General features: G+C 45.4%; 1 protein-coding gene across 1 annotated transcript in view; it reads left to right on the forward strand.

The window, feature by feature from the left end:
• The window catches only part of CLPTM1 (CLPTM1 regulator of GABA type A receptor forward trafficking), a 405433-nt gene that overhangs the window by 56449 nt on the left and 323111 nt on the right, over nucleotides 1-25873 (forward strand). The window contains exons 3-4 of the mRNA XM_086938446.1: nucleotides 16961-17084; nucleotides 19097-19255. Of these exons, the coding sequence (XP_086794572.1) occupies nucleotides 16961-17084; nucleotides 19097-19255 (283 nt within the window). The remainder of the gene's footprint in view (nucleotides 1-16960; nucleotides 17085-19096; nucleotides 19256-25873) is intronic.

Raw genomic sequence — 25873 nt, forward strand, 5'->3', positions numbered from 1 at the left:
AACAATTCGAATGAAGAGAACCCCAAACTGCTTTGTTTCTGTCCCCTGATTACGTACAAAGCCAGGGGTAACACTTGATCCCACTCCGCTCCGTTGATCTCCAACATTTTCCGGAGGGTCGTTTTCAGGGTTCGGTTATATCTTTCAACGAGCCCGTCGGTTTGGGGGTGATATACCGCCGTTCGGATTTGTTGAATGTGTAGGAGCTGGCAGACTTCCTTCATTAAACGGGAAACGAAGGGGGTTCCCTGGTCTGTGAGTATCTCTTTAGGGAACCCCACCCGTGAAAACAACTCTAGCATTTTGTCGGCTATCTGTTTGGTTGTGGTTGCGGTCAGTGGGTAGGCCTCAGGGAATCGGGTGGCATAATCTACCACTACTAAGACGTATTGGTAACCCTTCCGGTTTTGGGGTAAGGGGCCTATCAAATCCATTCCTATTCGTTCGAATGGAGTCCCTATAATGGGCAGGGGTTGTAGGGGTACCGCTGGGGGCCGTGTCATGTTCCGCCTTTGACACACCTCGCACTCCTGACAGTACTTTATAGTGTCCTTATATATACCGGGCCAATAGAAGTGGCGGAGTAGGTTTTGCGAGGTTTTTTCGGCTCCAGTATGACCTGCTACTAAATGAGCGTGGGAATAGAACAACACCTGCTCTCTCAAAGCCACTGGTACCAGTAGTTGTTCCGTATCATTCTTCTGGCCCAGTCGGTAGAGCAGGTCGTTTTTCACAAGGAAATGAGGATACTGTATAGGGTCTTGATCCTTGGTTTGCTCTGCAGCCTCCCACTCGTTGAAGAGGGTAGCATCATTACATTGGGAGAATCGGAAACTGCGGTCTAGTACCCATGGCTCCGCCGTCACTAGGGCTGGGATATGTCCCTCTGGGTTTCTTGTTTGGTCAGGGGGGCCCTCCATGAGGAGGCTTTGACTGAACATTCCTAAAAAGTCTCGGTTGTCAGTACTTATTATAAGATCCTCCGGGAGAGTGGCTAGTACCCCTACCCTTATCGTGTGGGGTCTGCCGCCCTGGGGGTTTATGGGCAACATGGCAACCGGGTAAGCCCTAACATCTCCATGTACACAGCGTATATTGACCTGGTCCTGTCTTACTATCTGGGACGGTCTCGAGTATCTGGATTGTACCACTGACTGGCGACAGCCAGAGTCTAATAGGGCCTGGAGGGAGGTGCTGTTTACCCCAACACTTACTCTGAAAGCCTGTCCCATTTCACTGGAGTACAACACCGCTCTGGGAAGATAGCCTACTTCCATCGGTTCTTTCTGTTGTTTCCTGCGGGGACAAAGGCGGGCAATATGTCCCCACGTGCCACAGTCAAAGCATTGAGGCCCGTTAGACAAGGGCCCCTCCGTTCTCCATGTTCTCGGCCGGGTGGTCTCAGGAGGTTTTACTGGTTTCTTCTCACCCTTTCCGATGGTTTTATGTCTCTCGTTTTCCCAGGTCTGGGAAAGTCTTGGTTGTACCCTGGAAAAAGTAGTAGCCATGTCTACTGCTTTGGCCGTGGTGAGATGGTGGTGCTGCCGCAACCAGCTCTGAGTGGCGTAAGGTAAGGCCTCAAGGAACTGTTCTAGATAGACCCTATCCATAATCTCTTCCTTTGTGCTGAGATTGGGGGTCAGCCACTTGTCTGCTGCCATTTTTAACCTCACAAACAAAGTCTTTGGGGATTCCCCGGGTACTCCTCTTTCCTTTCGGAACCTTATTCTATAGGCTTCTTGATCAAGGCCCAAGTGATCCAGAATAATCCCTTTCACGTCCGTGTAAGCCGTATCACCAGTCGGATTAGCCACCTGATATGCAGCTTGTGCCTCGCCTACTAGAAGGGGAGCGAGGAAGAACTGCCATTTGGGCACAGGCCACCCACAAGCTCGAGCCGCCCGCTCGAAGTTAAGCAGGAAGGCGTCCGGATCCTCCCCCGGCTGGTATTTTTGTAAGGATACCCCGCTGATATGGGGGTTAGTCAGAGATGCTGTGCCCGGTCCTGCTATGACTGGTGGTTCCAGGGCCCTGGCAGTCACTGCAGCCTTCATTACTTCTCTATCTGCTTCGGCCGTCAGGATCTGCTGCTGTATGGCCCACTCAAGCCGTTCCTGCCCCTTGATAAGGTTTTGTACGACCTCTTCCATCTTAGTGAGGCAGATGGTCCCTATGCCCACATTCTCCACCACTGTAACCGGGGCCGTAGGGAGAGGCAGGAGACTAGTTTTTGTGATAGTATGAAGTGGTTTTATTTTGGACAAGAGTTGGTCAGTACACTTTAATCTTATACCCGACTTCCTGGGGGAACGACTTCTTTCTGTTCGACTCTTGGAAAGAACACCTTCCTCCCTTCGTTTGGTTAATGTCCTTCTTCGTTCTCCCCCTTCTGACTCCGTCTTGCCCTCGGCTCCGCCGGTATGAGGAAGAAACAAGAAAAGCACGTTAGGCTCACGGCCTTTCAAAGTGATAGCCAATCACACAGGTGGGGGCGGGAAGTGAGGGAGGTCTTGTGCACACACCAAGCACACGTTACTAAATTACCGGACTGTGCTCGTGACAAGGGGGGGGTCTCTTAAGTTTTAGCACTGTGGTCTTAGGGACACGGGGAAGGCTAGTAGCGCCTTGTCCTTCTCCCCACCCAGCCCGCTATACGGGAACGTACCTCGCGGAGCCACGCCCCTCCGGGGGAGTGGCTGGGCGGTTCGCGGTATCGGTGGCCTCCCGGCTTCGATGATTCCTCCGCTCTCGCTCCGGCTGCTTCCTCCGCTCTTGCTCCGGCTGCTTCCTCCGCTCTCGCTCCGGCTGCTTCCTCCGCTCTCGCTCCGGCTGCTTCCTCCGCTCTCGCCTGTAGTTCTTCTTCTCCGGATTCTCCGTCCACAGTGTTTGCTTCCAGACCCGCCTCCGGTTCCTGCCTGACGTCTGGATATACCGCCTGGGGTCGGAACGCTTCTCGCAGTCCTTGGATCTCTCTTTGCGTCTCCTCCTCCTCCGTATTCGGATCGTCCTGTGGGTCCCGTTGCTGCAGTCTCCACTCCAGCGAATCTTCTTCCCACCACTCGCCGCCTTCGTCTTCTTTGCTCCACGCCTCGCCGCTCCTCCTGCTGACCGCTCCTCCGGTGTCTAGACACACCTGGTCGGGCGCACCTTCTTCTTTTAAGGCGGAGTCTGGCCACTCCTCCTCATGTCCATGAAGCCAGTTAAAGGGGCCGCCGTCCAGGTCCTCTTCATCACAACTGTAGCGCTCTTCTACTCGGTGCCAAGAGGGCGGACCCTGGGGCTGTGGAAAGAGGGGGGGGTCACAGGTTACTTGTACTCCAGGGGGCACCTCAGGCATCCCCTTACACCATCATTTACACGACTGCTAAGGGAACCTATATCGTGAAGCGTCCGGTTTCACCCGATTGCTCACGTACACCCGATTTTCATCCCCTTAGCGTGTTGCCTTTCTTAGGGAAAAAGTAACGTTGCACATGGAGCAGACATGTTTGTAAAATTCAGGCTGCTGTAGGTACTTCTAGCATGCGACGGAGCAAAACTTTTCATTTGCAGTCTAGTGCCTATGACACTTGTTAAGTGTTGCCAAGGCTTACTGCGCCCCTCCAGGTATCCCAGGCTGCTTACCTCGTAATTGTGAAACCGTAGCGGTCGACACGTCCTCTCTCCCGTCTGTGAGATGGGAGAGTACGCCGAATCTGTGTTTTTATAGCAATGGACCTTGGGCTAATTAGTTTGTTAATTGCAATTATTCTGTAATTATCCCCGGAAACGCCCTCCGGGTCCGCCATTTTTGTAGTTTTTTGGTCCTAGCGCATTCGTGTCCTCGAAACGAGTATATCGAGGAGTACAATTGGATAAATCAGAATCTGCTTATAAATTCCTCAAATGGTTTTATGGACTTCAAATAAACGCGAGGGAATTATTACGCCAAGAATACTTTTGTGTGTTTGTTGCCTGTTATCCCCTTCCGCTAATTTTTGACGCCATTTTTGTAGTTTGTTTACGTAAACTAAACTACAAGGTTGTTCAGAGGAACTGAATTGAACATGGGCAGTGTGTTCACAGGATAAAATGTTACATCCAACACCATGCAGATGTCCATTACTCCAGACAAATTCAATGGTATATTTAATTAAAGTTTATATCATCCATTTCCTACCTAGACACAAACTCCGTTTTGACTCTCCAGAAATTTCAAAAACTTAGCGGTTTTTCAATTGTCATTGCACGTATTAAACCTATGTCATACATTTTCTACCAAGACACAAGCTCCATTTTTGGCTTTACAAGATTATACAAAATCTCGATTTTTCCATTTGTCATTACACATATTGCGTTAGGGTTTATTGACTCAACGCTACTATAGATTTATATGGTGTCTAAGTGAACCATTTTCATATATTTGTGTTAAAACTGCCATCACTTCCAGATGTTCACATTCCTTTAAACATCACTAAATGCCATAAGTCTCGTTATTTCAATCTGTGTACTCCAATACATACAGATATGCATGTCGAATTCCATATGAAAATACCCCCAAGCTTACATAAAAATTATGGTTATTGTGGGAGGTGGCAAGATAATTTAGAGGTTCAAAATGATTTCACCAATATATCATCAGTTACTCCCAAAAACAAACAAGCATTGGAAATGCAATAGGTCTCGCATTAGTAAAGTTGGAGCTATTGGTTTTGTAAATGACAATTTTTTTAATGTGTTGGTCTTGAAAATAGCCAAATTAATAGCTTTGTCATTTACAATGCCAATACTTTAAACTTTTTCAAATGTGACACCTATAGCATTTGTAAAGCAACATGTTTTGTATGTACGTGACTTAGATGTATTCATCTAATAAAAGAACAAGTCTGTTCAAATTCAGCTATGTACTTTCTATAACGAGTAAAATAATGGGTGTAAAGAAATAGGGGCATTGCCGCTCAAATTACAGTTGGTGCAGAGACCCTGGTAAATGCATGAACAAAATGCAATAGTTCTCACATTTTAACAAGCGAATCCATCGAATGAACAGTAAAGCAGCAGATCAGCCAGGTAAATAAATTGACTCTCGTGCACTGCAATGCAGGTCTGCCCCACTGATGCGTGAGGACTCCATTACATTGCAGCACTGAAGTCACCACACACCGCTTAAGTGAATGCCCACGCCTGCACTTTCTGTATTTTGCGGCAATCCCTTTTAAAGTTTTAATTACACATGTTAAAGCTTTGGAAATGGAATAATATACGGAATAAATAGAAGAGTAAATCCTAGTTTAGAAGAATATGTAACCCTTGTTAGCACCACACAGCCAGCGTTGCCTTATAAATACACCCATATATGGTAAAGCACAAATCAAACAAACTAATATCAATTAAGGGTCGAAAAGCTACCTGGAGTTCGTGGAATTTTAAAAAATGCAAATCATGCTGTTAAAATCATGTGGTGGGTTTGCATGGACCTAAAATGGTACTTAAAAATGCAGATTTTTTTTTTTCCGTGTGTTGGAAAACCCTTTATCTCCGTAATTTGACAGCAGGGCATAGGGAATGTTTACTTTAAATCAGCGTCTTTCTGTAGCAGCAATCACGGCAGACAGAGACTCAGCAGGGAAAGTGGAAACCCTGCTGCTTTCAGCTGTCTGTGACGATAATTACAAAGCGCCACAGCACCTCTGGGAATCTGGCGCCATTTATCCTCCCTGACTGCCCTCATTTGTTACCTGCCACAGAGTAATCCCCAAAGCAACCAATCATGTGCATCCTGTCCGTACAAAGGTGAGGCGAATTCGCATGTGAAGCTATTGTAGAGTTTTCACCAAAGCTAGGTTGGCGGCTTTAAGGGAGGTTAAAATGAAGTCCAATCAGAGAGGCAAGAACTAACAGCGCTACTTAATCTTGTATAAATACAGGACAGCGGCGGCCGCATGGGGGGAGAATATTAAGTGACTGCAGCGGGGTTTCTATGGAGAACGATCATTAGCCGAGCTCCGAACAGATTGGTCTGTGAGACGACTGTTTAGCATTCAGGCCCTGGCGGCAAAGGCACTGAATCGGAGGTAATTTGAATTTTTTTCCCTTACAGCTGCAAAGAAAGCAACGTCGACTAATACTTCCTTTAGACAGCTACGGAACAAAAAAATCAATACACTTTAATCTGCTGGCCAGGTATGGTTTACATCTAATGTGTTGGGAACTCAGCCGCGTTTGATTGAGAGCGCAACTCTCTAATCTGAATTGATCCGCAGTGTTACTAGGGCAGGCTCCATCTCATGACTGGGAGGTGTGGTGATGGCGGGAACGGCTGTGGACGAAGACAAACACTGCTGAGATGTACTGTACCCTAGAAAGTCTGGAACGCAAGCTATAGCACCTTTTACAATTACAGAGCCATCTTTGTTTTTAACTTCAAGCAGTGTCTAATTTGTCCACATAATGAATGGCACATATCATACCCACACCTGTGAGGGAGGGAGCAGTGTTTACGTTAACAGAGAAGCATCTGAAGACATAGCAACATGTTTATAATATTGGCGTTTAAAATGATGCTCTTACTAAGTAAACAAGACACAGGACGCATGGGCTTTCCCCAGGAAGATGTAGTCAGCCTGGGAGGGAGGGGGAATGGGACACGGCAAGAGGGGAGTCTGCTACTCTAGCTTCCAAAGTCCGACAGGCTGTGCGAGCGGGTGGAAAGCTGTGACGGATGTTTTCCCGAAAGCTGACACGGCGGGCAGGGGAGGGGGCGGAGCGGGGAGAGGTGCGACACGGCAGGCAGGGGAGGAGAGTAGGAGGAGGAGGGGGGAGGAGAGTAGGGGAGGCACGGCCTAGCGGCCGTGCAATCAAGTAGTGAGGGGGCGGGGGAGGAGAGTAGGGGAGGCACAGCCTAGCGGCCGTGCAATAAAGAAGTGAGGGGGCGGGAGAGTAGGCAAGGCAGGCGGCTGGGGGCATGTGCACGCGCTTTTAAGCTCAATGCGCATGCGCATTGAGCTTAAATTTCTCGTGCACTGCAAGGAATCGCCACGATTCCTTGCAAGTTGGTTAAAGAGTTGGTAAGCCCCCATAGTCTCGCAAGCTCCATGCGCATCGACAGGCGAGACCTAAAAAGCGGTTAGCGTTCGCCTCAGTCCCTTTTTATATATGGTCGCATAAAGAAAACATGTCAATGTTAAAATTCATACGTCAGTATTTTGACCAAATGTGCACAAATCAATATATTCATACATAGAATATTATATACCACTTGTGTCTAAATACGTGTTGGAATTGCCAATAGTATGCATTTGTTGATCATTTCATGCTAATGTTTATTGAAAAAACACACGGTTGTTTCATTCTTCTATTGATAAATTTATGAATCGGTAACATTTCTTTACCCTTCCGTTAATTCTCTAGTTGACATGAGTCGTACGTCACATTTCTTAACCCTTATATTAATTCTCATTCTCTGAGTCGTACTAGAATTTTCCCAAACAGTAACCCAGGAACATAAAGGGGAATCTAACTTGTCTACTGGATGTTATATAGACACATTTTTACAGATAGTCCCAATCTACATGGTATTCTTCCTAGCGAGTTAAAAGAACTGGAATCTTACCTAATCAGTCTATCCCATTCTTCTCTACAGTTCGATCCTGAGTAGTATGTTTTGAACATAGACATGAAGAATTGTTCTCTTTGTTTACGTTTTTTGTTTGTGGCCTCTGCGGACTGATATTCTGATTTTCTCAAGAAAAACCATTTGATATCTTCTACTTCATGTTTTTCTGCAATCCAGTGCTCCACAAGGGGTGCATTCTTTTTCAGATTTTTTAGTGCGGACCGGTGTTCAGTGAGTTGCTGGCGCATTTCACGCCCGGTCTCCCCTACATAACATTTGTTGCAGGGACATATCAAGAGATACACCACATTCGAGGTTCGACAGTTGACATGGTCGTTCATCCAGTGGGAGATACCATTTATCTCTAGCCTGTCTGTTTTTTAAAAAAAAAATAGCCTGTCTGTTTTGATGATATTTTTGCAATGTGTACAAGTTCCACATGGCAAATTACCCCTAATGGAAGTATTGTTTGTTATGTTTCTTAGTCCGGAAGATTTGGGTTCTGTTTGTACTGAGTGGTTCCTGATGGTTCTATTTTTTCTATATGAATAGATTGGTTTAGGCATTGGTGCTACACCTGTTTTGTTCAGTAAGGACCAGTTTTTGTTAATGAGATTCTTAACTTTATTACTAAAACCATTGAAGTCGGAGACCATCACGATTTCATTTTTCGGTTGTTCAGATCTTTCCTTGGTTTCAAAGAGGCTATCTCTGTTGAAATATTTAGCACGTTTATATGCTTCCTTTATTAGTCGCTTGGGGTAGCCTCTTTGGGACAGCTTTGTTTTAAGCGTTTCGGAATGTATCTCGAAATTTTGTCTGTCACTACAATTGCGTCTAATTCGCAAAAATTGGCTAAAGGGTATGCCATCTTTTTGGCATTTGGGGTGGTAGCTAGTATGGTGAAGGAGGATGTTTCTATCTAAAGGTTTAGCGTAAAGTTCGACATTCAGCACTCCTTCCTTTTCTCAGATTTTTATATCTAAGAAATCTACAGCTTGTTGACTTTTAGTTGATGTAAATCTGAGAGTTGGGTCTCCGCAATTTAACCACTCTAAAAAACTGTCAAGGTCCTCTTCAATTCCGTCCCAAATAAAGAAAATGTCGTCTATAAACCTAGACCAGTGTTTGACATTTTCAAAAAAGGGACTCATCTCATTATAGATGTGGTGCTGTTCAAATTTTCCGACATATAGGCATACCAGACTGGGAGCACATGTGGCTCCCATACTTGTGCCCTTGGTTTGACAGTAATAATCTTTTTTGAATAGGAAGATGTTGTTCATGAGAATGATCTCGATACACTAAATGATGAAGGTATTCTGGGGATTTAGGTTTCCCTCATCGTTTTTAAGAATGTCTTCCATCATCCCTACTGTGTCTTGCTGCGGAATGTTTGTGTAAAGAGATTCAATATCTAAACACACAAGCCATTGTGTGTTATTGAACTCAATCCCTTCAACTTTGAAGATCATATGTGTCGTATCCTTTATATAGGACGGTAAGAGGGCTACCAATGGTTGAATAAAATGGTCCACATATTTACTTAATGGTTCAGTTAATGATTCCATTCCTGATACTATTGGGCGCATGAGTGGATCCTCCATGTTCTTATGCACCTTGGGGAGCCCGTATAAGGCTGGTATCTTGAGGTGATCATTTATTAACCCTTTCCATGCTCATGACGAGCTCAGCTCGTCATGATGCACGGTTGAGCTGTGCTGGTGACGAGCTGAGCTTGTCATGAAAGAATGGAAATAATCAAAAGTCAGCACAGGAGGGGAAAATACCTAGCAGCCAAGGTGTTAAAAATCGGTATTCCTCTTCACTAATGACATTATCTTCCTTGGCGTAACTGACTACATCCCTTACTTTCTTCTTGAGGTTGTCCCAGTCTTTAGCACTGGAATGCTTGTAGTGTGATTTATTTTCCAACAATTTGAGCATTCTTAGATCATAATCTTCTGTTTTTAAAATCACTATACTCCCCCCCCCCCCCCCCCCACCTCCCCCCCCCTTGTCACCCGGTTTTATCGTTCTATCCTCACACGTGGACACATTTTTTAGTGCTTCTCTTCCCGCTTTTGATAGATTATTATCTGTCCAAACCTTAGTATCTAGTAGTTTTTCTAGGCCACTTGTCGCCACTTTTTTCAAAAGTGTCAACTTCCTGACCAACCATGCTTATATTAGGCGTCCAAGTTGATGGGGGTTTGAGTCCAGATTTATTATCTGTTACTCGCTCATTTTTACTGTCAAATAATTTTTTATTCTAATCTTCCTAAATAAATCTCTGACATCTCCTTCTATTGCATATCTGCATCCTGATGTACTAGGGGCAAATCCTAATCCCTTTTCTAGAACGCTGATTTCATAAGTGGACAAGATTTTATCTGAGAGATTTATTATCGGGGCTTTCATATTGTCATTCTCAATTCCCAATCTTTGTGACTGCGGGTTCGCATGTATGGTCTCCTCATCGTGTGCCCAGTTTGTGTGTTGCCTGGATGGCCGCTCCCCCGCGTTCTGAAACCCCTGGGATGACGCCTCTGTGGTTGGCCTAAACAAGCTGTTGAGTATTCCCTACTGCTGCCAGCTTCCCCATCTCTTTGGTCTTTCCTATTTCTATTATCTCCAGTTCTCTCACCTTCCGAATCAGAGCTGTTGTATGAAGTGTCTGAGAAAGTTACATTCTTTTTAAAGAATCTATTTTTGTTATAATGAAACAATGAAGGCGTTCATGGTACATTCGTGCAACAAAGTAGTGTTGATCCGGACGGACAACATGACTGCCATGTACTACATACAAAAGCAGGGAGGGACACACTCTCCACAGTTGTCACATCTAGCGCAAAGCATGTGGTCGTGGGCCATTCAGAGGAACATATTCCTCATGGCGGAACACCTCCCAGGCAGGGACAACCAGATGGCAGATCTGCTCAGCAGACACAGCCACCAGATGCACGAGTGGGAGATACATCCCTCAGTGCTACAACCGTACTTCCAGCAGTGGGGCCATCCATGATATAGACCTGTTCGCCACAAGGGAAAACGCAAAATGCCAAAGCTTCGTCGCCAGGTTTCCACATCCGCAGTCTCAGGGCAATGCGATATGGATGAACTGGTCAGGCAGGTTTGCGTAAGCTTTTCCCCCAGCCCCGCTCATACCACTAGTGGCACGCAAACTGCGACAACACTCCATGACACTCATCCTAGTTGCTCAACGTGGGCGAGGCAACCGTGGTACACCACGTTCCTAGAACTTTCCGTGGTGCCTCATCAAAGGCTGCGATTAACACCCAGTCTTTTAACGCAGAGCCATGGAGACATTCAGCACCCAGATGCGCAACAGTTGAACCTTGCGATCTGGCTCCTGAAGTCATAGAGTTTGGTTACATGAACTTGCCTCCTGACTGAATGAATATTATCAAGGAGGCAGAAGACCTACAACCAGAGCTTGCTATGCGGCGAAGTGGAAACGATTTGTTGTCATCTATTGTACCAATAATGACATAAATCCGCTAGATGCCTCTACTCAAAACATCATATGTTACCTGTTACGTTTACATAGATGCAATCTAGCCTACAGTTCCATACGTATACACTTAGCTGTGGAGGCAGCATATCTTCAGAACAGGCAACACCTTTCACTCTTCAGAGTACCTGCTATTAAGCTTTTATGGAGGGACTCAAACAAGTCATTCCTCCAAGAACACCCTCCTTCACCTGTCTGGAACCTGAACGTGGTTCTAACTAGATTGATGGGACCCCTTTTGAACTGCTACACTCGTGTGAGATACAATTCCTAACGTGGAAAATGTCTTTCTTAGTGGCGATTACATCACTTAGAAGGCCTACAAGCCCTATTCAGGAGCCATTCATACAAATGCATGCAAATAGGGTAGTACTACGTACAAACCCTAAATTTATGCCAAAGGTGGTATCCCAGTTTCACATCAAACTATCGAACTGCCAGTGTTCTTCCCAATCCAGATTCAGTGGCAGAAAGAGCTCTACATACCCTGGACGTTAAAAGAGCTCTCCTGTACTATATAGACAGGACAAAACCTTTCAGAAAAACTAAACAACTGTTTGTTGCCTTTTCACCACAGCACAAAGGCAACCCCATTTCATAATCCGGTATAGCCAGATGGATTGTTAAGTGCATACAAATTTGTTATCAAAAAGCTAAACTCACATTAACAGTTCCCCAAGAGCGCATTCCACACGCAAGTTAGGGGCATCCATGGCTTTCCTAGGAAACATTCCTCTAGAAGACATATGTAGAGCAGCCCACATGGACTACCATACATACATTACCAAACACTACTGCGTAGATGTACACTCCAAACTGAAAGCAGCTGTAGGACAGGCTGTACTCGGGACTGTTTTTCCGGCTGCTGCAGCTGGCACGGACAACCACCGCTAGGGGGTAGACTGCTATACATTCTATGCACAGATATGAATTCAGCAGCCCACATGCCTCGCACGGAATATGCTACTTACCAGTATGCATCTGTTCTTGGCATGTAGGGCTTCTGACATTCATATCGCCCTCCTTCCTCCCCGGTGCCTGTCGCAGCTGTAGCACTCAGAATTATTCTTAGCATGGACATCACTTACTGTATCATACTCCATCCCTGACACAATGGCGTAAAACAATCTGAGGATGGAGAGGATGCCCATGTGCACTGTAGTCCGGGGGAGGAGCCACCTATCTCGTGATACTTCGAAGACCTTCCAGGACAACAATGTGCAATCATCCGGACCCAACACTAAATCATCCAGACCCAACACTAGGCGGCGATCTATGCACAGATATGAATGTCAACAGCCCTACATGCCAAGAACAGATGCATACTGGTAAGTGGCATATTCCTTTCTCGGCAAAGCATCACCCCCTCGGCAGCCTGTCACTTACCGCCCCCATCCCCAGTAACAACAAAAATGCCATTCAGCCCACACTCCCTGTGCGACGTGAAGAAATAGACAGTTCGAAACAAATGATAAAATTACCCAACGTCCCATCCAGGTCTGCTTGCCCATGGGAAATTTACCATCTGCACTGAAAGGGATTCAAACAAGATATAACATTAGGAGAAAGATGGAAAGGAGCGTCTCAAAGTTTCTTCCCCCACCCGCCCCAATAGTAGAATATAAGTGAGAGGAGGGACAAAGCAAGAAGAGATTGGAAATAGCAAAAGAGAGAGGAGGAGGAGGAGGAAAGGAACAGAGGGTATAAAGGTGCTGTATCAGCTACTTATCGCTCTCCGGGGTGTGCAGCAGTTCCATATGCCGCTGCCAGTTGGCCACCTTACATAGTTAAAGCCGGTAGTGTTCTCATTTGCGATATGCAGCAGATTCTTTGAAAGATGCGCCGATCGATCCTCACCTCCATGGTGGGTGAAAAATGGTCCATTTTAGGTTCACAGATAGACCCCTAGGAGATAATAATAATAATACCGGAGCTTATAAAGCACGACAGCTACCCCAAATAGGGGTGTCCCGGCACTATGGCAGCAGGTAATTTTGTCCAGAGAGGGTAACAATATAACAACCCATATTAATCTGCCTAAAGAGCCACGTCTGCAAGGCCTTTCTAAAACCGGTTTCTGAATTAGCCTGCCGCAGGGGCCCTGGTAGGGCATTCCACAGTGAAGCCGTTCTGACTGTGAATGCTCTGCTGCCCATGCGTGTTTTCGCAAAGCGTGGGGTGCACAGCAAATTATGCGAATTAGATCCCAGCGCACTATTTTGCTTATAGAGACAGTCTTTCTTTCAGATAACCAGGGCATTTTCCGTTAAGGGCCCGGTTGGCCAACGTCATGGCCTTGAATTTAATTATTTTCTCCACTGGGAGCCAGTGGAGCTTCTGTAGATGATTTTTGTGCCTCAGGGCTGCCCGAAATTTGCATGCCGGGCAGGTGCCTTACCCAGCAGGCAGCACAGCCCAACACCACTCCGGTAGCGGGGTGCTGCCGGATTGTTTTGTCCAGTCTCACCTTGTCTCAGAGTGGCGTCCGACATGGGTCGCAGGAGCTCTCGGCGGGTCCAAAACGGATGAAAGACGTTCTCGTCCCTGTGCGCTCCTTTCGTCCTGCTTCCCCGGGGGGTGTGTAAGAACAACAATGTCCCAACTGGTATAATTAAAGACAATTAGTAAAGATATGTAAATACATTATCTGAAAGGAAACAAGGAGACTCTCTATATAATTCTGACATGTGCTAAAAGCATCATTTTATGTATACATTTTTTTTTTAGGAAAGGAGACAGAAATATAGTTTACAGTTATAGCAGCACTGCAGTATATAAATCACAACAACTGAAAAAACAACCCAAATTGTACATGGTGCTCTAGATGTGACAGTGAAAACCAATATAGCGACGCAGGTGACAATGTGAAACAGTGTGAGTGCGCAAGGTGATTAGTGAATAAATATACAGTGTATTCATTGATATACGGTGGTTCCAGATAGATTAGAAGTTCATTTTGGAAGTATTCAATGTGTTCAACCGCTTCGCATCTCGTGCCTATATTTGCGCTGAAAGGTCGACGGCGTTTCGATCCAGGTTACTACAGGAACTTCATCAGGACTGAGTCGTGGGCAGTGCTGGGGGCCTTTTTACTGGCAATCGCCGGTTGACAACAATAGCCAAGAGGTATGTTGAGCTTCTGATTCTGTAAATGGTAGGCGGTTAGTTCCAAAGTGCAAAGAGACTTCTTGGCCCGGGTCCGTGTAGTAGAGTACCGTGGCAATCCCGGGTACAAATGGCTTCAATTTTGCCTATCACAAGCCTACTCAGTTGGCTGTGAAGAAAGATCCTGGAAGAAAATTTCTAGGACGCCGATCCCTAGCGTGGTCGGCTGGCTGAGAGTCAATCTCAGATGAAGACAACCTCGCAGACTGTCCGAGGGATCAAAAGTCTCCGCCTGAGGAGGCAGCGCATTCCACTTATGGCGATCTGCTGCACAGTTAGAGGGCAAGCGCTGCTAATGGTCCCTTCTTCACCTGGTTTTGGGCTGCAGTCATTAGTTCAGCAGTCAGAATGTCACCGCTGTGAGGCACGCTGCGTTTTCTGGCCAAATCACGAGTTATGGAGAATTTTTGGGCAGGCCAAGTAAGTCCCTTGTAAATGGTACCCTGGGCACCGAGGCCCTGGGAGATGGAGGTTTCTCCAGGACCCCCTCACTAGGAACATGCCACTGTCCTTGCTGCTTGCATGCCCCTGTGCGGAAGAAAACAACAACACTAACATGGCACCCTACTTTGGTGCCATGCCAGCCAGCATTGCTTGAAGGTATAGGTAAGACACCCCTCTGGCATGCCCACAGCCCTAAGGCAGGATGCGCTATACCACAGGTGAGGGCAGATCGGTATGAGCAGGAATGCCCCATCAATATTAGGGTCTATTCCTTAATATTGTAAGTGCCAGGGAAGCCGTAGAGAGTACATGGTCTGGGAACTTGACAACTTAAGTTCCACAGCACCATGATGGCTTCACTGAACACAGGAGTGCTTGGTACCAAACTACTCCTTTCAATAAATCCCCACTGATACTAGTGTGAGATTTATTGTACCATGTACTCAGAGGGCACCTCAGAGGTGGTCTCTGACCGGCTGTAGACAGCCAGCCTCCACTAAACATGTTTCTGGACCGCTGGGTAAAGAGCCCCTGCTCTCTGGGACCAGAAACAATGCACATTCTGGGCAGAGATGTCACACCTCTTCCCCCCAGGATGGGCCAGTACTAAAAGCGGAAGCTTCAAATGTCTCCCACTTTTCTAATGCAACCCACAGCCTCTAGCAGCCGCTCGCTGCCCCCAGTTTACACCCCCACTTAGGGTGGGAAATCTGGCAGGAAACTTAAGAATAGGAGGTGTGCCCACCTCTGCGCACTCCACCCCTAAGGTGGGGGAAGCTAGGTGAAGAACATCTTTCGGCCTCCCCCCATCTTGAAGATGAAGGTGGACCCCTCCAACCATGACTGTCTATGCCCCCTTCCACAGGAGGGTGGCATGTAAGGTGCCAATTGGCCCTACCTGCTACTCAACTAAATTTAGTATTTAGGTGGCTTCTCCAGACCTAGAGCTCTGCAACAACCTAAAAAGAAAGACGACCTCTCTGCAGAGAAGACTGATGACGACGACTGCTTTGGCTCCAGGCCTATCGGCCTGTCTCTATCTTCTGCAATCCTGCGACCTGTCTTGCAGCCAGCAACCTCTGAGAACCCTGGGAGAAGTGATGCATTCGAAAAAGACTCCAATCTTCTGTGGACAGCGGACCTATCCAGAAGAAAGGAACTCCAATGGCTCTGGATCCGTGATACCTGGCCTCTGTACCGGACACCCACGGCTCAAATCTGACTGGCCCACCTGCCCAGTGAAGTCTCCCCAGCCAGCCTGACCTTGAATACAGCTTTGGGTGACCGCTCCTCACCACCACCACGACACCTCCATACTGAATCCATAGGCTCCCCCTGACTCCGACCGGCTCTGGTAAAAAGACTTTGACTTCGAAAGGCACTCCTGCACCAGACGCCCCTGGCCCTTGGTGAGCTGAACCAACGGTGCCCCTATGACCCCCTACATCTTTACTTACCTCTGCTGTCGTTGGTTTACATCTTGCAACCTCCGGTGTCATGCCTGCAGCCTGTTTATCAAAAGAAGAAACTCCATTGAAAAGCATTTCGCGCCTGGCACTGATTTTGCTCCCTCTGTTCCGTCGGTGGTGTATGTTTGGGGCTGCTTTATGGCTCCCCCTGTGCTGTGCTACCCCCCAAAACCTTGCGCCGGCAACCGATCCACTTACCTGTTAGCAGTGTGGCTAGAGGCACCACCAGTCTCCACTGAAAAGTATTGGACTGAACTCTGACTTTGACCTCTGCACTCAGCCACCCCTTTGCCTCTGGTGGTGCAGTTTTGGTACTCACCTGACACTTGCTTACTTTTGAGCCTGAAGACTGAATTTGTAAGTGTGGTACTTGCCTGTTAAACCTCATTATTCTTTTCACCATAGGATAACATTGAACTGCATCAAAAATATTTGGGTCGACTTTTGAAAGTGCGAAGTATTTTTTATTTAAAAATGTACTTAACTCACTGCAAGGATCTTGGTCCTAATCATATATATTAAGTGTATTAAATTGTGTTTGCGATTTTATCAGATGTTTGCAAAATATAGTTCACCTACTGCAGCGTTGACTATGCTTAAAGCGTAATTAATTACCTAATTCCAATAATGTTGGAATATTGTTTCCTTGAAGGCAGACTGTAGCAATGTTTTCATCTGATGAATGTTTCTCTGCGTTATTGTTTCAGAGTAACCTTAGTCTCACTTTCTCTGTTACCCCCTATTTTTCTGCAGAATCTTCATAATTTGGGCCATTAGTAGCTGGTTTCGACGAGGCTCTGCACCAACGGATCAAGCCAGCCCCACAGGCGTGCCCATGGTTCCAAGTCGGAATCTCTTCCCCAAAGACACATTAATGGTAATTATCCATTCACGACAGGGCTAATTTGGGAAGACCTTTCCAAGGGAGGAAATGTCTGCAATCATCTGAGACCTGGTTTCATATTTTCAAATACACTCATGGCTTTTTCTTGGTGTTACTGCCTGAAAGATAAGAGTATGTGATAAAGATAAGAGTATGTGATAAATCTGCTAAACTGTGTTTAAGGGTATCTGAAGAGGCCACAGAATGTCACTCATCGAATTCCTGCATTGTCTTGACAGTACATTATTGTTTTTCTTTGTAGCATCTTCCTCCTCTTACTAAAAGGATTTGTTTTTAGTGAAAACTCTGTAAATAATGGCACGAGAATGTGTAAGTTCATTTGATTTGGGTTCCTGTGAACTTGCATTCTTTAATCTGTCGTGATTGCCCCTGTCCAGTAAAGTTGCCCTCCTGAATGCAGACTGAGGCGTGACTGATTCTTAGTAAGTGTATGAATGTGTTTGTTATGCTATACCTTTATGCACACTAATATCATTAGTCCATTATTCAGTGTTTCCTTCCAGTTATTACTTGTTATTAGCAGAAGACCAGTTTGAAAATTTGTATTTTATTTGAGTGGGTGAAATGTGTGACGTGAACATATAAACCCAGCCTTTTAAACATAACTCCAACCCAAACATATTTGGGCTTAGGAGATCAAGAGCAAGACGCAATGTGAAATAGTTAATAACAGAAACTAGACGCGCCCTGACCTGTTCTCTGGAAGAGTCAAGCCTGTAGGTATGTACCACTTTTTCCTATCACTTGGAATTCTTTTGAACCCAATCTCTAAATGCGTACAGAATGCATACATGAATGTCTAGAGAGCAAGTTCTGTACGAAATGGTCCAGCCGGAAGCCCTACTACTTGCATACAAACAGTTTGTTGTTGTCCGCGATAATGTGCTGACAAAAACAAACCTTGTATCCAGACCCTTCTGTACAATACTATATATCATTACGCACATCGGGGAAACACTTTTATAAATATAATTTCTCAGCAACTCTGTTTATTATTGTAAGCTTTTGAAGATAGTGTGCTTTCCATATCTGTTATCAAAAGCCTCAAATCTTCTTAAGAAGTATAATTGTTTTTTATTCTAAAAGAAGTATGCAGCTCATTGAAAGAAAACCAACTGATAGAATGGTAAATTTAGTTTAAAATATTGATAGGTATTCGGGATATATTCATTAGTTTAAAAATTGAACATAAGCAGTACTTGTGTGGATTTAGTGACATAAATAGCAAAAGAACTTAAGAATCATGTAAATGAAGTGGCCAAAACACAGTTCAAGACTGAACCAAAGTTGTAGCAATAGTATCATTTCAGAACTTTAACCACTGTATAAAGAGTTTCAACCCAGCATGGAGAATATTCCATATATCCTCATCCGAATTAATAAAATAACGAGACCCTGACGGGCACTTGCTTAATGAGGCTATTTCTGTTGTTGAGATCTTTTCTGATACACCTATTATTTCTAGTTTGCACGCAGTTAGATGTTGGTTTCTTTTCTTCAGTGATTACTTGTGTTCCCAAAACAGAACGTTTTTGCCGAGTAAGAAATGCTTTTGATAACATTGTTTGTCCAAGTTCGACTTTATTGCTGGTCATCCTGAGACTATAGATGTTCTGCACCTGGCAAGTCCAGAAGTAAATGAAGCATCTTTGTGAACCAGAACATTTTATTTTTAGGGAACCCCAACAATCATATTTGACAGGCGAAATATGACTCTTTATATGGTATTTTGCATTTATAGCCTGTCACTTGCATTCACTAGCACGAGTGTCCCAAATACAGTTATGTAAAATACATCCAGAATTTTCTTATTTTTATTTATGTGAAAGTAGATAGTCCTCACAAGTTTTTCTTTGTGGTAAAATCCCATGTAAGATGCAGTATCCCATATTGGTTCATAGATTGTGTCCAGTGACTAATTCAACACACTACATGAACAATGTTATGGTCCATTGTGTTTTAAGTAACTTGCTTTCGTCTTGCAGGACCTCCATGTCTTTATTTCTGAAAGTGAACACTTCACAGACTTCAATGACACGTCCAGATTGTTTTGGGAGCAGCGGGACTTGGTATACGGTGACTGGGCCAGCGGGGAGAACAAAGATGGCTGCTATGAGCACTATTCCGAAGTCTATATTCCAGAGGTTAGCATTGCACTCCTTACACCGGGATATTTCTCCATGAGTCCATGAATGAGCGGTTCTTGAAAAAGAAGGGAGATGGTTGTGTTGAGTTATTTAGCTTCATGCCTTAATGTCTTGATTACAGAAGTGAGCATTCTTTACATTGGAGTAGGTTTTCAAGTGGTTAATCCAAAGGCTGGACACTTCAATTCATGTTGGAACAAATTGACATAGGAGTTAACAATAATAATATTTTAAAACATGGACACATATACAAATCATTTGTAAACATTCATTTGAAGCTCAACAGACAGTCCTAGTGTGGTATATCAATGGGAAAAAGGCGTAATTTTAGAAGGCACAGTTAATTAGGTTCATCCATAGGAAGCATAGAAAGAATACATTCCCTTACCTGATTGGAAAAGTATAGATTAACTTACCAAAGTTACAATCAACTGGATGACTCAAAGAATGTATGGAGCAGTGCTTGATGTTATGGTGTCTCTCACAGTAATGAAACAAATGTTATTCTATTATTAAAGATACTGTAAGAGCTGAAAATTAAAAGCCAACACTAACCGATGTGTCGCAAAAGTTGTGCCAAAGAAAGTGGCCAAAGAGACTGCTTAGTGAAGAAACTCTTGAGTGCAGGTCGAGGGAGAAGCCAACATCACTAGCCACTGACTGGGAATCAGTGGAAGAGTGAGCACTACGGAATGCATAACTAAACAATAGCCACCACATGTAAAATGGTGTGTTGCCAGCAATGAGGGACGGGCGGACACAAAGTAATGTAAAAAACGTTACTTGACCAGCAGTGCATTGACAAACTCAAAAGATCATTTAATTTTTATTGGCATAGCATAAATATATATGGATGGTTGTGTTTGTATCTGTTATTAGTGATAGACCTACCAAAAAACACATAGAGGATAATATTCTTTCCACCCTGAGCTTTAGAGTGTGCAAAATGGGCAGAATGTTTGTCTTGCAAAATTGTGTGAAATGCTAATCTTCTAGTTCTTACTAAAGATTAGTGCAAGAAAACACAAGTGCTGCAAAAAAGAGCTACTTGGGTCCTATCCTCTTGTGTTATTCCTATGCTCCTGCGATACGATTGCTAGCCTAACTGACTTCAAATTATGAGGTCTGTTGTAATGGTATCATTTTGGCAATTTCATTCAACAAGCACAGCATAAAATGTGACTTTGCGCTGGGGTAACATATTTCTTAGCACAGTAAGATTATTAGAGCCTGGATGGAAGCTTGAATGTGTAGTCCAAAACTACTGCTGCATTGTGAAATGTGTGTGTGTTGTGGGTGCGGTCTGTGCCTAATGCTTTAAATTCCAGTTAGTCAACTTTCTGGTAAAAGAGTTTATCAGCGTCCTATTTCTCTTGTCATATTTCTCCTGTAACATTATCCACATGCTCCTTTGGCGCCATGTAGTGCAGTGACAAATTATGGCAGCTATCTCATTATAGAAGAGCCCTGATATAACCGCTCTGATTAGGCCAGGGCTCATAACATAGTAGTGTTTGAATACTTGCAATCCCCGTTTGTGGCCACGTTTCCGCAGATCTACACACTGAGGCTGAAGGTAGTGGTAAGCAATATTTAGTCCAGTATTGGAGCTTTCATAGATTCACATGCCTGAATCATTCCCCGTCGTCGAGACTGGAGTCTCCGGTATCTAAAAAAGCAATGATGATGGTTGTAAAGTAAACCTTATAGAAAGCTATCCTAGGGGTAGCAATGGGGAGCAGTCTTCAGGCTAAGACTTCAGAGAGCGAATTAAGCTAGTTGTTTTACCAATTATAATCTCTTGAGTACCAAATGAAAGTACACCACACAAGGTATATATCAAATATATATGTATTTATTCTAAACACAACCCCTCTGAACTCTTTGAGGTCAGAGGTAAAAGTACAATACAAGGAACTTAATTAGAATACGATAAGTTGCACAGTATACGTTTTGCCCTAGGGGCCTCACAAACCATATACTGAAATAGTGGTATAAGAACCTCGTGAGAAATAGAAAGCAGGCCTGGGGCCTGTGGAATTGCTGGGGCTACTCAGGACAACCAAAGGTTAGGATGTAGGAGGCGAATTAAGCTAGTTGTTTTAACAATTGAAATCCCTTGAGTACCAAATAAAAGCAAGCCACACAAGGTATATATTTAATATATATGTATTTATTCTAAACACAATCCCTCTGAACTCTTTATGAGGTCAGAGGTAAAAGTACAATACAAGGAACTTAGCATACGTAAGTTGCACAGCATACGTTTTTCCCTAGGGGCCTCACAAACCATATAGTGGTAAAATAGTGGTATAAGAACCACGTCTGAGATGGAAAGCAGGCCTAGGGCCTGGAGAATTGCTGGGGCTTCTAGGAACAACCAAAGGTTAGGAAGTAGGAGGCCGACGGGAGAAGCGTGCAGTGTCTTAATACAGCTGCGGGTTACCATTGACTTTCTATGGGAAACGAACAACAAATTTACAATTTAAGGACACTTCTAGTATAACTGCGATGGAACCCTTTTAGACTTAGACACTTGGAGGGTTAATACCCTCGAGACTACCAGAGTACTTGTGTTACCTCACCCACAGAAGCCTGGCGCATAGGTGTCTTTTGATGTCTGGTTTCATCGTCGATTCCAATGGAGAGCTGCGAAGAAGGGCTGCAGGCGACCAGAGGAAAAGTGTCCGGGTGGATCCAAGGATGGATCGAAGATCTGAAGAACCTGAGAGCAGAGGAGACAGCGTCTGGGCCACTAGCCAGTGACCAGGGCGGCGATAGAAAGATACCACCAGATGTCGGGTGATTTCAGGTGAAAAGATGAAGCTTGTCTCTTCAGCCACGTGGTCCAGGAGGCGTCGACGATTACCAGGAGCTGAATTCGAGCTGTCCCACGAAGGATCTAGTTGACTGCTGTGTCGGTATGCGGATTGGACCCAGCAAGCCTTGGCAAACGTAGTCCACGCAAGATGTCGAGATTGACTTTGGTGTAGACCAGCAAGGTCTTGGGCGCTTCTCCTTTGCAGGGAAGCTGGAGCAAGCCTGGAGCAACCAGGAAAGCAAGTTTGTTTCAAGAATGGTCTTCTTGGGGGCTAGCTAGCCAACGGGCCAGGAGCAGTGAAGACGCGTCGAGCGGAAAGGCACAAAGTGGGCCCACGGGACACTCGTGGAGTGGGGGCCTCTGAGCTTCGGTGCAAATGGTGCTCTGGGCTGGGGCTTCAAGCACCCCAATGTACAACTTCGGGATACCTCGGGAAGTTGGTGCAGGTAGCAAAATGCAGGATGTCCAGGAGTTCCGGTCCCAGTCCCTCGTGTCCGCCACGGGTCTCAGCTTTGCTGCGAGCAAAGGTCGGGGTCAGATGTCTGGAAGTCCATGTCCTTTGTCGCAGATGCTTCGGAATCCGGCAGGAGCCTCGAAAATGCAGACCGGCAATATTGCTTTTGGTGCCTGTTTGAACAGGTTGGTCACTCCTTGACCACAAGAGAGATGTCTTCTGTCTTCCAGTCTAAATGGAATGTCGAACGTCCAGGATATATGTTTCAGAGTTTCATCCAGGGTAATCTAAAGTCCTCGGGACTGGGATCCTATACTTCTACTAAGTTTAGGGGTTGGACTAACTTTAAGGTCCATCCTATGGGTGGACCTGGGGAGGGGGTGGTTACACCCCTTTCCCTTTGTCCAGTTTCGCGCCAGAGCTGGGGCAGAGTGCCCAAGCAACCGGTTTGAATTGGGAAATACATGATGCACCTTGTGTACCCCAGGCAGTGTCTGGAAAGCATTCACTCAATGCAGCCCTCCCTGCCCCAATACACAAAAGCCTGTCTGGGGAGGTGCCTGCACCTCCCTGGACAGGAAACCTATTGCCCAGGCCTCCCCTGCCGGAGTTTCGTCCAGCAGCAGGAGGGCAGACTCGTGTCTGTGGCAGCAGCATCCATTTTGTGATGCTGAGGCTCTATTTAACTTTAACCTGGTTTACCAGTAACTACATGTCCTCTCCCTCTAGAAGGGTGGAATGCTACCCCCGCTGCCAGGACTGGCGGTGGGGGCATAGTATTCCAAAGTGTTTGACACCTTACACGACATGTTTTGATAAAGCCAAACCAAAGTTAGAATTAACAGCGAGGATTATAATGCACTTAAGAGTATATGGTATGGCTATATCATAGAATAGCTATAAGGAGACGGTTCAGATTGCTACAGAGGGGCTCAGCTCATTCTAGGGCACCCTCTCACATAAAACCAAGCACTCTACCTCCAGGATTGTCAAGGTCTGCCTAAGGAGTGGCTTACGGTGTATATTTGTCTATATATGTATATAGATATAGGTATACTATATCTCAGTAAGGGATGATTACACCACCTTACCCAGGCTATAAGAACAGACCTCTGGTGTCAGTCTGGAAGGCTAACTAGGGTGGCACAATACATGCTGGTGCACTTATGCCCTGGGTACCTATGGTGCACTACACAGGGGCTCACAAAGGTGACCCAGTAACCAATCTGGTATGTACCTAAAGTACATGGAGTCCATTTTATAGAGAAAGCAGATAGACTGGGGCCCTGAATAGCAGGGTCCGAGGCCAACTAAGTTGAAAACCAGCAAAACAACAGGCAAAAAGTGTGGGTAACCATATAGTCAGATATCCACCTTCCTACAGCGGTGATCTCGTCACGGGCTCGTCGACAAGAGAAACTCCAAAAACAAACTGCTATTTGTCTGTAAGAAGGTGATTACGCCTGAGGTCACCTCCCCGAGCAAAATTATTCCTTTGGTTCCATCACATCTACTGGAGGAGGAGGATTCAGAAGAGGAGGAGGATGACAGACCCTTTGGTTATGCCAGTAGTCCATCACAACAACATGTAAAATGCCAGGAGGATGATTACGAAGAGGGGTATGAAGAGTACCAAAACTCCTCGCAGCAACACTATTGACTAGGGTACCAGGAGGAAATGGTTGCTATGCCATCCTCCATGATGATGGATCTGCAGTTTATGCTGCCATATTATAAAAAAGAGATTTTTGCTGACCATAGCCTCTCAGGAAATTCCCATTTCACACCCACACTTCCATCCCTGCTACTCCAGTCAGAAGCAGAGAGTCACTACAGGAAATTATGCCTCCAACACCAAGTTCAACACCACCAGGATCCGATTACCATGGACAATGATGACCAGGAAGAGGGAGAAATAACGGATCCTAACTAGGAGTGGGAAGACTACCTCATCCTATCTCCTGCTTCGCCGACACCAGTACCTGCTGGTTCCCCACCGGTGTATAGCCGCAAAGATTCCAGCTTCCAATGGCTACGATTCAGGCGGAATGCTTCCTCTATAATTTTAAAGAGCCATACCATAAGTCGGTTTGATCCAGACCAATTGTCAACCATTTGTGGGAAGAAGGCTTGAAAGTGAGGAAAACACAGACGACCGTTACATCTGTGATCACTAGACTGGAAAAGAAATATAAGGCCCCTTCGGACGCACCAGCGAGTTTACTGGGCCATCCAAATACCGGATTCGGTTATTTCCCAGGCGGCGCAACAAAAATCTAAGAATCCATTGGCGCCTATATCTACACCTCCAGACAAGGAGGGAAGACGTTTGGACAATGCTGGAAAGAGGTTTTCCTCTGTCTGCTCTCCTCGTTAGAGCAGCGAATGCCCTTGCCATTCTGGGCAGATACGACAGGCAGATGTGGTGTGATATGACTCCATACATAGACCTTATTCCAGAGGGCAACAGACAAGAAGCGAAAAGTTCTTCAAGAAGGAGAGAGGACTTCGGCTGAAGTCATCGATTGTGCGATGGACATCGCGACCACAGCCTTTCGCTCCCTGGGGGGGGGGGGGTGCGGCGATCCCACAACGTCCGGGTTGGATAAGAGCTACTGCCTTTAGACCGTATGTCCAAAATAAGATTCTAGATCTCCCATTCGATGGGGAAGATTTATTTGGAAGGCAAGTAGATGAGGCCCTTCAGGGTATCAAGAAGGATACAGATACAGATACGGCGAAGGCCCTGGGTACATTATAATATCATAAGGTGCCCTTTTGAGGCGCCCGAGGAAGGGGGCAGCCATCCTAGAGTATGGCTAGCCAAGCCTTGCAGGAGACAAAGCCCCCATTAATGACCTTATGTCTTAGCACAGTACTGAAGCACCCATTTCTTTCTTCAATTGCCTTAACCTCGAATTATGTAATGAAATGTGCTTTTTTGAAGTAGTAGTTTTGCTATTTTCATAAAATATCCTTGAGCACCCTCTCTCCAAGCAGCTTAACAACTCCTGGTTCCTCCACTAATAAGCTGTGATATTCCATTAGTTCCTTCTGTGTTGAATTAATTTGCCATCACTAGAACCCTGTAGCTTATACACAGTTTAGTCATAGTTGCCTGAAAGCCCTGTTATGGATTCTTGGAAAATTGTAGTCATAGTTGCATGTAGTTTCTTCATGATGTTTCAACAGTGCGAGTCTGTATTTACGGGCACTGCCAAGACACCTACAGCCCGAAAGGGCACTCCCAACTATGGCAGTACACAGGATGTACTTGTGGGATCCTCCCCACAACAGTCATGGCACGGAGCCCTGGCCACATTACAATTTTTGCAATGTC

The sequence above is a fragment of the Lissotriton vulgaris genome, chromosome 9 (genome assembly GCF_964263255.1).
Source record: "Lissotriton vulgaris chromosome 9, aLisVul1.2, whole genome shotgun sequence".
Classification (NCBI taxonomy): domain Eukaryota; kingdom Metazoa; phylum Chordata; class Amphibia; order Caudata; family Salamandridae; genus Lissotriton; species Lissotriton vulgaris.